Consider the following 14,237-nt stretch of genomic DNA (forward strand, 5'->3'; position numbering starts at 1 on the left):
TATATAATTATTTTCGTAATTGTGATTGTTGCTTTGTATAACTGATTTATAACATTCTTCAGGAGATAAATTGTATTAAATTGTGTAATATTTTGTCAAAATTTATAAGTAACTTTATATAGAGATTGGACTAGTAAACGATTGTTTAAAGTATAGGAGGAAGGTATGTTAGATATTAATATGTCAATTGATTATGTCAATAGTAATGTAGGTATTTGTGAAATAAATTAGTTTTGTTTTCTGATCTTAAAATGGCGTATTCTTTATAGACTATAAGAATTTTTTTTGAAATGACAATAGTTTCCTCAGCGATTAGGATAAACAGAAAGACATTCTATATATATCACACATAAATTTAAATAACAAATATCTTAAGAGTACTACTTTAAGTTACCTTCCAAAAACCGACTGGATATATTAACTTTCCCAATTCCTCATCGCTCATCGCAAGTACACTGTCTACAGTTAAACCTCTCTTACGGAGCCGTTCCATAGCAGCAAATGTCACTTGATCCTTGGTCTGACTTGATAGCATCAAAGATATAAGTGATTGATACCTAATCACCTGAAAATTACAATTGGAGAACCTATTTAAGTTTAATTTTTAGTTCTATAGCATTGAAATGCTTTATAATTGAGAATTTCGAAGCACAGAAAAAATTTGATCAAGAGGCGGGATTCGAGCCCGCTTTTTTTGCCAAACCATTTGCTATGGTTCATCAATTTTTTTTCTATTCTTTCAAAAAATTTTTCCTATTTAAGTTTGTTATACTTAGTATGAGCTTTATTGTGCATAAAAGAATAAGTATTGAACTAGAAAAATATAGAAAGTGGGAAAATCATTGCCCAATTATGGGACAGCATCCTTTTTAACACTCATTTCCTACTAGACATACAACATAAACTAGTACCTTAGGTGGGGCATTTTCATCCATACACATATGACAGCCCATGGAGTCAACTGGAGCATCATTATTAGCTCTCATGTTACGTAGATTAACAAGAAATTCTCTCCAATGAGGTGGCTCCCACAATCCTTTTTCCTAAAAATATAAATAAATTATAGTGGAAGAATTTTTGTAAGCAACGAGAATGTTAGTAGCAACTACATGAACTGCACTAAAAAATATTTCAAAAGTATAACTAAAACCTAACTTTGTTTTACCTCTTTTGTAGGGGATTCTTTTTCGAATTCAATTTTAACATGAGGTTTCTTTTCAAACTTAAATTTTTCCAAATTCTGACTCAGTTTTTTATCAGAATTTTCATTATTTTCAAGTTTAATTTCAATTTTATTATCCTTTTCATGATTAGAAATGCTTTCTTGAATGACTTTCGTAGAGGCTGCTTTTTTTCGCGGCATTTTTATAGAAAACTTTATGCCTCGAATTACAATTATTATGTATTGGATAAATTAACTGAGTACTCAAATCAGTTTATTCGTCTTGTGTTTACCAGCAATGTTTACAAATTATAAAAGGCTGAACTTATGAAGTTAGGCTGAAGCTTATTTCAAATTGCAACAGATTACAGAAACGACTTACGACACGACTTCAAAATAGTGTCGTGCTTAAGAAAAAACAAGCACAGAGTACTTTTATATAAGTGAAATCTCAATGAAAACGAAATTTTCAAACATATGTTTTGTTCGGTACATATTATTTCCGCAGAGACTATTTAAAATTACAATGTAATATTCATTGTAATTTAAAACGATATCCATTTTAAATTAGAACCAAAGAGTAGTATAATAACACAAATAACATAATGCTAGAATATAATAAGTGATCAGTGAAAACCATATTATTATACTACTCTTCCGTGAAATCTATCTATCGCTGGCTTAAAGGTCTCGTAATCAAGCCATTAAATATTAAAAAAAAATCTATCAATTGTCATTTTCAATTGACAACTATGAATCTGTAACTTGTAATTTGTATTTATTGTAAGGAAATTTTAAAATATTATTAAAGGATCGAGTTGCTGTAAAGAAGGAATAAAAATATATTTAAAGAATATATCTTATATTTAAATCACAATGGCAGAATTGTTATTGGATCCAAAAATTAGGCTATGGGTGTTTTTACCAATCGTAGTAATTACTTTTTTGGTTGGTATTGTCAGGCATTACGTATCAATTATTCTTTCATCACAGAAGAAAATAGAGCTATTGCAAGTGCAGGATAGGTATGAAATAATTACTTGAATATTTTTTGTTCAGTTATTTCGTAAAGACAATTATAACCTATGTGGCTTTTACGGTGAGGTGAAAAAAAATAAATGTAATTTTTTTCAGTCAAGTGATGATACGAGCCCGGCTGTTGCGTGAGAATGGCAAGTATCTACCAAAACAGTCGTTCGCGATGCGGAGACACTGGTTCAATAATGAGGATACTGGTTATTTCAAAGTTCAGAAGCGGACATCTAATGCTCAGGTAAAATTACTATAGTTTATAAGACTAAATGACACGCGTTAATCATAGATTCAAATAAATTGTTGTTAAACAGAGTATATGTAAGGGATTTATTTAATTATGATGCTCAATCACATGTAAGACAATAACATAATAAGATAAACTCATGAAATTATTGTTTTATTAACAATCCTTGATAAGTGTACGAAGAGTCAAAATCGAATGTTTGTAACTAGCAAACTCTAAAAGAGTTAAAGCAAACTCTTTTAGAGTTTGTTAGTTACAAACATACAGGTGAGGTTAATAAAAGTGTGTTGATAAAGAAATTGACACGAAAGACCCATTTGTGTTTTTTTGTGGCTGTATAAGTACAGCTTTGCATTGTACATACATAAACAGGATGTGTTTTACAGATTAAGAAGATGCCTATGTGCTAAATATTAGATAGGATATTAAAGAAATTACTCTAAGTTAACTGTTTTTCCTATAAAACTGAGGCAAATTGAAGTTAAATATGATATGAGCTTATTGTTTGTAATATGTTTCAGAACCCCATGACAGACCCAGGCATGATGACAGACATGTTGAAAGGCAATGTGACAAATGTTCTGCCTATGATTGTGATAGGAGGCTGGATTAACTGGATGTTTAGTGGTTTCCTGACTAGTAAGTTATTCCTTGATTTTTATTATTGAAACGGTCACATTAATATATAAAACCTCAGATAGACACTAAATGTTTTTGTGTATATGTTTAAGGCATAACTATAACTGCAGGTATAATTGAAGAGTTTAGTGATACTTTTGGAACAGACTAATCATTGTTTTTTTACATCAATTAATGATAAGATACAAAGTTTTTCCGGTAATCAATCTTATGCTATGTACTGATGAAACAAATTCTTGCAAAATGAAAATTTGTATTACAGCCAAGGTGCCCTTCCCTTTGACTCTCCGATTCAAGCCCATGTTGCAGCGAGGTGTGGAGCTGGCATATCTAGACGCCTCTTGGGTCTCTTCGGCATCATGGTACTTCCTCAATGTGTTTGGTTTGAGGACCATCTATGCATTGGTACTTGGAGAGAATAATGGTAAGTAGAAACTAATATATTTCATGTGTTATATGTTGATCTATACTGAGACATGTTAATACAAAATTATTTTGATTTCATTTAATTTTTAATATGTATAAATAGATAGAACTCACTTCAATATACTATTTATAAACTAAATATAGCAGATGTTTATTAATGTTGTTGATTGTTTTCAATTACTTCCCCCTGAAAGTAAGGGTAGCTTCATCCTCTAGCTATTTTGAATCTGGCTTTTTATAAACAATATTATTTTAATTCCAGCCGCTGATCAGTCTAAAGTAATGCAAGAACAGATGTCCGGAGCAGCCATGGCCATGCCACCTGACCCCAAGGCGGCTTTCAAAGCTGAATGGGAGGCTCTAGAGATCACGGAGCATAGGTGGGCGCTTGCCAATGCAGAGAGTGACTTGCTCACTAAGGCTGAAGAAATTGTGCAATAGTTTAATTGTGGAGTTAGAGTGTTTGATATAAGTCTTGAATTGTATTCATATTTAATATAAACTTCTTAATAAAAAAAAAAATACAATGTAAATCAATGCATTAGGAGTTAAACATGTTCTAATAAAGATGTGTGATGATGAAGGGAAAACAGTCACAAGGATTTTCCTTTATTATAAAATAACCAAAAAGCTACATTTGTTGACTTCAGTTATTCGGGATATCTATAGTATATCAAAATTTAGGGTTAAGATTGTGCTAATGCATTTCACCGATGTCAGTTAATTACATACATAACATATTAGGTTCAATTTTCTTGTACACACATATACAGCTGTTTTTAAAGTGGTGTAGTGTTATTTATATGTCTTAGGTAAATTTATTATTTATAAGGACATTAAACAATGGTATTTTAAAGAGAGGTTTTATTTATTTCTACCATGTTGAAATTGATTTATCTTGAAAAGTTAGTATTATAAATGGAAATGGTGGTTATATCTGTTTTTTTTCTAAGGAAATTGTAAGCAGAATTGTTAATATTACCTGCCTAAAATATAAACAGAACAGAACATTCATTTATTTTCTATATAATTTAAAGTTTAAAAATAAATATTTACATTATTTGTATAGGAAATAAAAAAAACAGCAAAGTTTTTTAAAATGTTTATTATAGTGGAAATATATACAATTGTCTGTAACTATATAAAAAAGGAAACAGCCGACTGTGACGTGTCTGTTCAATATATTTTTAGACACAAAATTGAATTATTAAATCAATGTTATCTTACACATGTATAATCTAAAAGAAATTTAATGCCGCAGGCATTTTTGACTGAATATTATTGTGACAAATATTATTCCAACAACACAATGATCATCCCAAAATAGAAATCTATTCTATTTATTGTGCTAAGTAGTCATATTCTAGCTAAACTCGCGGCAATTCACAATTCTTCACTTGAGAAATTTTTAAATAATCTATAATATTATGTTATCTGTTTGAAAAAAATTGATCATTGTTGGAAGTCAAACATTTTCCATTCTTTTCTTTTCAACTTTGACCGAACATACATACTCTACAATCACTTTTCTTTAGAAATAAAAAAAATATTTCCGTATAAATACAGGGCATAAAAAATTTAAATATATTTTATTGCTGAATACACTTTAACACATTTCGATAGACTTTATTTGTAGTTAAATGTTAGAATTTAAAAGCTTCTCCCTTTATCTGAGTATTTTTTAATTAACAAATTAAATTGAGCTATTATTTCATGTAAACATACTTTGAAATTTTAAATTATTGTAATATCATACAGGGCCATATCATATGAAATTATGAAATTAAAAAATCTTGGCAATTAACAATATAAGATTTATTTTCCTTTGGATATTTTACCAAAAATATTAGCCCATTCCCGAATACAATGTACGGTATATTTTGCCCGCCTAATTAAAGAACTGCTTACTGTGGGATTTCGGGAATAAAAATTATCGTATGTCCTTTATGAGGTATCAAAACTAATACCAACTCTGTATTAAATCTTATACAGATCGGTACAGCAGTTTAGGCGTGAAAGACATAGACATAGATCTCAGATAGACAGAGTCCCTTTCACATTATGATATAAGTAGGAATAGTAGGGTTTATATTTTGCATGACCTATTAAAATTTTCCTTTTCTAATATGAATTATTCAAAGGCAACCTGAAAATCAACTTTTCATAATTACAATGATTATTCCGAATTCTGTCTAGTCACTGTTTTTATTTTAAATGCCGCACTCATAATTATTAATGGATTTAGTCAAAATAAAACATATGATTTAAATATTTAAAATGATATAATTTACATTTAAACTGATAAAATAAGTTGTTATTGTCCCTTACAATAAAACAGATATAGTTTATGGAAACTCAAATAATGAAAATGTTGTAGGCCCGCATAATTTTATATATGGCATATGGAGATATAAAATGAAACCTGCAGATATATTAGTGTTCATTTTTGTAACAATCCACTGTTACTTAAACCTTTACTAATTTCAGTCCAATAAAGAAGATATATAGAGGAGACGTGGGTCGAAAATTTTAGCTTAGTTTGTAAATATGAGGAAGGAATCTCGCACAGTGTAGAAGATGGATTTACGGTTCATAAATGGACAATTTGTACAAATTTACGAACCATCGAAGGTCAGTGGTACTTTTTGATGGGGTTTATAGCTTATGAGGGGAGGGGGGCAGTAGGGGATGAAGGCTAGTGCTACTTCTTGATCAGCTGCACCACGTCCTCGTCCTGCACGGTGTGGTGCAGCCCCACGCGCTGGGGGCTGTACTTGGTGCTGGTGCCCCACACCAGCGCGTACTTCAGCTGCGCCGCCAGCGTGCGGTGGATCGAGTGGCACACGTGCTCTATTGTTACACCCTGGGGGAGGAATGGGGAGTTACAGAGTTTTATGTTTATTTTATTTATAATACCATAGGCGGCTTGTCAATGTGCAGTGATCACTACCATACCAGGCAAAGAGCAGAAAGGTAAATCGCGGAATAAGTAAGTTAGAACTTTCACATTGTTTTATTAGCTGAGCTGCAGATATTGTTATAAATAATTAAATACGAATCCTCTGCTCGGCTTTGTTAAAGCAGAGAGTTATATTTTGAGGCAGCGTTGATTGTATATAACAATTTTGAGTTAAAACCATCTAAATGATCTTATAAGTGAGATTCATCAATCCAGCTTAAACCGGTCTCGTCAATCAAAAATTTTAAATATAAGAATAAGAATCAGACACTACAATTTCTTTTCTATTACTAAATAAAATCATAAACACCTTATATATTTCTCAAACCGCATAATTAATTGTGGGAGTCGAGTACGTTTCGGCACGAGTTGGGCCAGCTCGCACCGGGGAAGAACAACATCCCCGCAGAAGATCGTGGTTGAAATAGTAGCATGCTGCTATGTTTTTTATTATTTTTAACATTCAGTGAGTGGGACACCAGTCTCTTCCCAGTCCATTCCTTTATTTCCGTCTATTTTTCCTTATCCTATATCCCCTTAAAAGTGGTCAACGCATTTACAGTGGCCTTACCTCTGCAAATGTTCACGGGCGGTGGTGATCGCTTACCATCAGGCCAACCACCAGCTCAGTTGTCCGCTCTAGCGTAATAAAAAACTTTAATATTATACACGGTCTCGTACCTTTCTTAAAATGAGTCCATCATCGAAGTCAGGCGGCTGACCTGGTTTCTTGGTGTACACCCTGATGAGCGACAGGTACTCCCACAGTGTCTCCAGCAAGTAGTCCAGGTTGAGCTTCATATTACAACTGGAATGTTTGCAATTATATATATATCACTACATAGTATAAAGCAAAGTGTATGCTTAGATTTAATAGTACACACAACGGTTTTTGATGGGGTTTTAATAAATAAAGTGATTCAAGAGGAAGGTTTATATGTATAATCTATTACACAACTCCGAATTTCACGCATGCGAAACCGCGGGCAAAAGTTAAAACGTAAACGATAATTGTTTTGTCATTAAACATTAATAACTATATATAACAAAAAAAAAAAAAAACAAAAAATAGTCACCAACATACCAGGGACCAGGGACAGCTTCAAATTCTAAAATAGGACCAATTAAAACACAAAATGAATCACATCAATGGATTGAAAACTCGCATCTAACCCACTAACCAAACGTATCGAGAGCATCCACAATTTTATGAAGTCGGTAAGAGAAAAAAAAAAAAAGAACTCCAAACACCTCACGACGATGGAGTGCGGCTGGCGCGCGATGCGGTCCACCTCCTGCAGCGAGATCTGGTCAATCTTGTTGTACACGTAGAGGCACGGCAGGTACACGCGGTTCGCGAGTATCACGTCGATCAGCTCGTCCGCCGTGCAGTCCTCGCGGAACAGCACCTGTGCGATACCAGAGAGTGAGCGTTATAAAAAAAAAACACAGACAGACGGACAGACAGACAGACAGACACACAAGACAAAACATACACAAATACAGTTAAGAAAACAGATAGTAAAGATACATTTAGCATATTAATTTGTCGGCCTTGTCGCTTATGAGCAATCTCTGCCATGCAAACTTTAGATGGGGTTGTTTTATAAATGGAACGATTCCAATCGAATCGATTCAACGCGAATCAACTTTAAATTGTCAAAATTGGACTAAATTTTGACGGCACCAGTCTTTATAGAAATCAGTATCATAAAATGAGTTCACCCAGTAAAAAGTTAATAAGGTGACAAACACAAAGAAAAACAGTTGAATTGATAATATCCTCCATTTTCTGAAGTCGGTTAAAAATAAACTGCTCTTTTTACACTGCTTATTAAAGTCACAGTTACAAGACACAGTAAAAAATCTGAGATAGATTACCCAATAAAAATTACCTCAGCATTAAATATTTTATATTCATGCAAAATCATCTGCACCATTTTTTCGTCAACTTTAGTCAACTGACATGTGGAGTTGAACGACAGTCCACCGCCTTTTTTAACCTGAAAATAAATTAGTTGATATTAAAGCAATTGCTATTAAACAATCATAAAATCAATCATTAAAAGAAATATCTATAGGTAAGTAGCTGCGTACCCGCGTAAGTCCGTAACCCGTAGGAATATCGAGATAAAAATTTGCCTATATGTTATTCCAGTTGTCCAGCTGTCTAGGTACCAAATTTCGTTGCAATCGGTTCAGTAGTTCTTGCGTGAAAGAGCAACAAACACACACGCATCCTTACAAACTTTCTCATTTATAATATTAGTAGGAAGTAGGATTTTACGATTTTTTTTTATTGAATCAAACTTAAAACACAAAATTAAGTTTTGCAAGTTATGCTATACCTAGCCTAGACTGCAAATGCTTACCTTAAAATAAATATTAGGTTTGTTCTTATTGAGCCTGATGCCGACGCTCTCCAACTCCTTCTCCAGCAGCTGGCGGTGCACGTACGGCTTCGTGGCGTCCAGCATCATCAGCACCAGGTCCGCTGTACGCGCTACTGCTATAACCTGGAATTGTCGTCATAATAGTCATTATATGTGTCTCGTTTTATTTACCTAATATGAAGCTATTAGTAGACAAGATGAGGAATTTCCACACAAACTTACATCCCCTATTTCAACCCCTTCTACCAATTTTTCGCTAAAAAGTACTCTTTTTTCACTAAAAAGTATCCTATATCCAAGTTCATTCTATCTTCATACCAAATTTCATCAATATCAGTTTGGACAGACAGACACAGCTACTTTCGCATTTACAATATTAATAGGGATGAAGGACCAAAAAACTCAAAAATCAAGTTGAAAATTGGAAAGACATTCACTACTGGTATGCATAAAGTAAATGCATATACTGTTTCATTTGCATTTAATCAAATAACCCTTATAAATCAAAATCAAGAACCAACACATGTAATATATAAAAATAAATAAAATTACTATTTGCTAAATTCTAATCAATCTCTAGTTGACATTAAACTAGGCTGTCTAGAGAAAACGGGTTAGGGTTGTACTCAAAAAATTTATTTCGAGATAAAATCATATGCAACATGTCATATAGTACCTGTCTTCCTCTACCCTTGCCCTGTGCAGCGCCTTCAATGATACCCGGCAGATCCAGCAGCTGTATATTAGCACCTCGGTACTCAATAACACCGGGTATACATGTGAGAGTTGTGAACTCATAGCTCGCAGCCTCCGAGTGTGTGTGAGTTAACGTTGAGAGCAGAGTCGACTGGAAAAGATTCAGTTATAAGTAACTTGGTCGTTGTTTACACTACAAAAATAAATGACACAATTTCATAACAAAATATCTATTATAAAGCTATTTAACTCTCCTACTCCTGTTTCATTACATAATTAATATATTTTACTTTAAAAAGAAATAAAAATTACTTTGAATGCTATGAAACATTTATTTTGGTTTGGAATAATTTATGATATATAATAATGGATTACAATGCCAATAGAATACAAAATGTTAAATCTTTGTCTAAATATATTTAACTAGTGGTCCACCCCGGCTTCACCTATAGCCTACCTCAATAAATGAGCTATCTAAAATTGAAAGAATTTTTCAAATCGAACTAGTAGTTCCAGAGATTAGTGTGTTTAAACAAACATACTCTTCCACTTTATAATATTAGTATAGATAATAAAAACAGTGGCTTCAAACGGATAACAAAATATTAAGAAAAACTCACCTTACCAACTGAAGGAAACCCTATGAGAGCAACCCTAGCATCACCTGATTTTAAGACATCAAAACCCTCCCCTTTATCACCCCCCTTTTTAGATGGTTCCAAGAGCTGAGACCTGTACTTTGCTAACTTGGCTTTCAATAACCCCAAATGGTATTCAGTGGCTGAAAATAAATAGAAATTTTAGTTATGATTTATATTACAGTCATCTGCTCAAAATAATTATCTTTGAAAGGTATATAATTAAGTAGTTATAATAAAGTGAAATATATGGAAAAAAGACTTAAATCTTTTATATTCAATGCACTTCATTCAAATCAATCGCCTATATGGAACTATCAATACTTGTTTTATGTTTATTTTATAACCTTTACAACCAACAAACTTATTCGCAAATTTTGTTACTTCTATATGAACTTGTGTATTAATTTACCTTTGTTCTTTTGTGTCCTAGCTATTTCCTTCTCAATTTCAGATATCTTTTCCAAGATACCCATTTTATTACAAACTTAGCAACAGTCAACAAACTTATAAACGTGAAAATTAATTTCTATTACTACTTAGCAATATCAATATCGTACTAAATTGCAAGAACCATTGCGGATTAAGGCATTAGATTACAGCAAAGGCGAGTAATTAATTATTTCTTCAGATTTTTAGCGAGTACGGCAAATAGGTTAACAGATTTCGCTTGACATTTTGCATTGTCAACAGATAGCTGTATTGTCATTTTTTGACACATCATTTGGGAATTGTAATGTGACAGCCCATGATAGACCTAATAAAATATATATCAGTGAATGTGAATTTAAAAATTTAAATAAAGAAGTGTGCAAAATAACGACCAGATAAAACAATTAAAAAAAATGTTTATTAGAGCCCACTTGACTGAACTATTCAAAAATAACCTCTTCTATTAGTAGTTAAAAATTTCTCCTCGAATCATGACCATAAAATTTGATTTTCTGAGACTTATTACATCAATATTTATATTGTTATTGTGTTATTCAACTGCGGTTAACATATTAACTTTATACTCGTATGAAAGAACACCCACAGGTAGGTATTTTTCATAGCTACGAGGCCTACGAGATATAAAATGTCATAAATGATAATATTTTCAATCGTCCCTCCGTATTTGAGAATGATTATTAAAATGATGATTCACGCGATTTTTGTACGCAGGTAATGTATAATAATAAAACACAAAAGCATTTTTTGAAGAACATGCAATTTAATTGGACTCAGTTATTGTCTAATACTTATTATAATCCTTTTTTTATCACCAACTATTAAACATCGTTTTTCGGATAGTATAATTATAATTTTTCAAACAGTATTCTCGGTTTTGACCATAGCGCTAATACTAAGTCTATTGAAGAATTAGACTTGCAATACGAAGATGAAAGAAATTCAATGATAGCAATTACAGAATCAGGTAAAACAACAGGACCTAGTTTTTTATATAACCCAAATATAATGAATTGAGGAGAGTGATTAATATTATTAAAATATTATTCAATAAAATAAATGAAATATATAAATAGTATAGAGCGTGAAATTGAGGGAAACCAAAGCGAACTGTTATTATTTTATAAAATTTATAGATATCAACGTTTACGAAGATTTTTATGAAGAAATGGATAATCGTATGAAAATTGAAAATTCTATGGATATGATTTTCTTTGGACCTCCTAGTGCATTCTTAAGATTAGACTCGGAAACAATTTTGCACATCTTATCCCACACGAAAAAACATCTTATTCCCATATCCAGGGCACTATTAGCTTGGGATATAGTTACGGGTAATATTGAAAATTTACTACGAAAATATCATACATTAATTAGAATATATTAATTAACTGTTTGCCCACCGATCTGGCGGATGAAAATCAAATATATAAAACTAGAGGTTCGCCCCGGCCTCGCCCGTGGTACATACATAGCCTATAGCCTTCCTCCATAAATGGGCTATTTAACACAGAAATAATTTTTCAAATCGGACCAGTGGTTTCTGGGATAAGTGCGTTCAAACAAACAAACTAACAACCTCTTCAGTTTTATAATATTAGTACAGATATAAGTAAAATGTTTTTTCAAGTCTTCAATTCCTGTATGTAGAATCTATTCAGAAAGAACAAAGTTTTCGTTAACGTGAAAACCATCAGAAAAGTGAAAATATTACTTACGAGATATCATATGAAACGGCGCCCGGTAGTAATGCGGGTATGGCCCTTTGGTTACATGAAATCATAGACATTTCATTTTCAAAATTTCTTATTTATAAAGCATTTCAATGCTATGAAACTAAAAATTAAATCATCCACATATTTATATTTAGGCAATCTTACAGATGGAAAAACTGCAGCTTATTTACAAGGCCGTGAATTTTTGGCTTTCGGTAAATTGTTAAATGTTGTGCCAGAGGAGGATCTGTACTATGCGAATTTTGGTGATCCGTCTGTTTTTAAGTATTTTTCAAAACATTATGTCGACATAAGCAATCGTAAGGTATTATTGATTCCTATGTATATGAAATGAAGGATTGTGATCGATAATGTAAATTATCTATAATAACCATGGATAATGATGCAAATGTAAATTAATATCTTAGTTTGGCGTCCTCGTAGCTGCGTACAGAAGATATTACGGAAATTCATGGTATAAAAATGCATCTCATATTAACGAACTGGGATATTTGCTGTGTGGTTTTCCAGTATTCGACCTAGCGAAGATATCTCCTACAACATTCAAAGAGTTGACAGTTGATGTACTGGGTAAATTGCGAAGGTGTAGTGTTGATCAAACTAAAGTAAGAATCAAAAAAATTACGTTTTCAAACAATTTTTTACTCTTGGAATTGCTGAATACTCTTAATTTTTTTTTATTGTATAGACTTTGTATGGTATTGCTACACATGCAGATGCATACGGCGAACCGTATAAATGGTCGTCACATGAACTAGGAAGATTGAGCACACTTTTTATTTGTTAGTATCATTAATATATTAGGTTCTTTATTACATGCTTACTCTATATTATGTAATGCGCTTTTTATTTTTATAGGCATACCAAAGCAGCAAATTAGTTCTATAACACTTGAAGCAATAACAGCCATTACTCCTGTTGTTATAAAACAAATGAATCAGAAGAAATTGGAGTTTTTCACAAAGCAACAGATTTACAGAATGAATCCAAAAACTCGACGTATTTATATTCTACGGATGCAGCTAAGAAATAGTCTCGATACTAGCAAAATAGTGAAAAAACAAGGAATTATAATTAGTATTTCTGATGTAGTATTAAAACTTAATATAATGGTCACTCTTGTTTGTCAGATATAGTAATATCTGCTCTGCCTATAAATAAATAATGTACTTTCGAAATTGTTTATTTTAATAAATATAAAAAATATTGTATAGTTCTCAAATGAAAGTTTGATAAAGTTTACTTGTGTGTAGTTATTTTTAAGAACACAATTTTAATTTTACATCTGTCACTATTAATTTGAAAATAAGAAAAAATCATTACCGGAAGTCCCTATGCATATTTTTCTATTTATTATTAGCGCGAAAATGTCATTAGAGTTATCCTTTAAAAACTTCCGTTCCTAAAATGATATCGTAAAAATTAGTTTCCATAAAATGATTTATAAGAAACGTATTTAAATTTGTTTTTAATATATTTTGTACAATTAATCTGTAAGATTACCGTACATGATGTTAAATTTATTTATAAAAGTACACGTATGACTTTCGAAGTCAATTGAGAGTTTTTAATCCCATTTTTTTTAATCGATAATTTTAAGTTAAAAATAACAAAACTACACACAAAAACACAATAATAGCAGTTGTATGTATTAGGTACTATTTTGCCTTCAATACCTGATTATTTTTTATGAAAATGCTGTTGTTTCTAAATTTGAAATTAATCTGTTTGATTTCCGTTACTACACTTAATATATTGATATCCAAGTGTGTCTATATAATATATATGAAATAAATATCATTGTTTCGTTATTTATTGAACAGATTATTTTAGAGCAGTATAGATTCGTTAACTTGAAT

General features: G+C 31.7%; 4 protein-coding genes across 4 annotated transcripts in view; 2 read left to right on the plus strand and 2 right to left on the minus strand.

The window, feature by feature from the left end:
* LOC119832159 (endonuclease III-like protein 1) overlaps nt 1-1,559 on the minus strand; it is a 4,348-nt gene extending 2,789 nt beyond the window's left edge. The window contains exons 1-3 of the mRNA XM_038355770.1: nt 1,166-1,559; nt 912-1,043; nt 395-565 (exon numbers count right to left, since the gene is read on the minus strand). Coding sequence (XP_038211698.1) covers nt 395-565; nt 912-1,043; nt 1,166-1,363 — 501 coding nt within the window. The 5' untranslated portion in view covers nt 1,364-1,559. The remainder of the gene's footprint in view (nt 1-394; nt 566-911; nt 1,044-1,165) is intronic.
* A 348-nt stretch (nt 1,560-1,907) lies between these two features.
* On the plus strand, nt 1,908-4,101 carry LOC119832164 (ER membrane protein complex subunit 3). Its single transcript, XM_038355775.1, has 5 exons — nt 1,908-2,187; nt 2,297-2,435; nt 2,963-3,080; nt 3,343-3,504; nt 3,769-4,101. The coding sequence occupies exons 1-5, from the start codon at nt 2,039-2,041 to the stop codon at nt 3,945-3,947; spliced, it is 747 nt and encodes a 248-aa protein (XP_038211703.1). The 5' UTR covers nt 1,908-2,038; the 3' UTR covers nt 3,948-4,101.
* Nucleotides 4,102-5,769: 1,668 nt separating this feature from the next.
* Nucleotides 5,770-10,879, minus strand: LOC119832162 (developmentally-regulated GTP-binding protein 2). Its single transcript, XM_038355773.1, has 8 exons — nt 10,605-10,879; nt 10,175-10,335; nt 9,535-9,705; nt 8,838-8,981; nt 8,361-8,468; nt 7,717-7,874; nt 7,147-7,273; nt 5,770-6,369 (listed from the first exon to the last, which is right to left on the minus strand). The coding sequence occupies exons 1-8, from the start codon at nt 10,666-10,668 to the stop codon at nt 6,208-6,210; spliced, it is 1,095 nt and encodes a 364-aa protein (XP_038211701.1). The 5' UTR covers nt 10,669-10,879; the 3' UTR covers nt 5,770-6,207.
* A 448-nt stretch (nt 10,880-11,327) lies between these two features.
* Nucleotides 11,328-13,514, plus strand: LOC119832525. Its single transcript, XM_038356185.1, has 7 exons — nt 11,328-11,356; nt 11,509-11,609; nt 11,779-11,976; nt 12,525-12,682; nt 12,786-12,983; nt 13,067-13,160; nt 13,237-13,514. Exons 1-7 carry the CDS (start codon nt 11,328-11,330, stop codon nt 13,512-13,514), a joined length of 1,056 nt encoding a protein of 351 aa, XP_038212113.1.
* The last annotated feature ends 723 nt before the right edge of the window (nt 13,515-14,237 follow it).

Source organism: Zerene cesonia, chromosome 15, assembly GCF_012273895.1.
Source record: "Zerene cesonia ecotype Mississippi chromosome 15, Zerene_cesonia_1.1, whole genome shotgun sequence".
NCBI lineage: Eukaryota > Metazoa > Arthropoda > Insecta > Lepidoptera > Pieridae > Zerene > Zerene cesonia.

Excerpts from the sequence above, each read along its gene's own strand:
- LOC119832164 (XM_038355775.1), top strand. The coding sequence starts at position 2,039 with ATGGCAGAATTGTTATTGGATCCAAAAATTAGGCTATGGGTGTTTTTA. Across the intron at positions 3,081-3,342 it reads GTTTAGTGGTTTCCTGACTA|CCAAGGTGCCCTTCCCTTTG; the intron begins GTAAGTTATTCC and ends TTTGTATTACAG. Across the intron at positions 3,505-3,768 it reads GGTACTTGGAGAGAATAATG|CCGCTGATCAGTCTAAAGTA; the intron begins GTAAGTAGAAAC and ends TTTTAATTCCAG.
- LOC119832162 (XM_038355773.1), bottom strand. The coding sequence starts at position 10,668 with ATGGGTATCTTGGAAAAGATATCTGAAATTGAGAAGGAAATAGCTAGG. Across the intron at positions 8,469-8,837 it reads AACCTAATATTTATTTTAAG|GTTAAAAAAGGCGGTGGACT; the intron begins GTAAGCATTTGC and ends ATTTATTTTCAG. Across the intron at positions 7,875-8,360 it reads ATAAAATATTTAATGCTGAG|GTGCTGTTCCGCGAGGACTG; the intron begins GTAATTTTTATT and ends GGTATCGCACAG.
- LOC119832525 (XM_038356185.1), top strand. The coding sequence starts at position 11,328 with ATGATGATTCACGCGATTTTTGTACGCAG. Across the intron at positions 11,977-12,524 it reads AGCTTGGGATATAGTTACGG|ATGGAAAAACTGCAGCTTAT; the intron begins GTAATATTGAAA and ends GCAATCTTACAG. Across the intron at positions 13,161-13,236 it reads ATTGAGCACACTTTTTATTT|GCATACCAAAGCAGCAAATT; the intron begins GTTAGTATCATT and ends TTATTTTTATAG.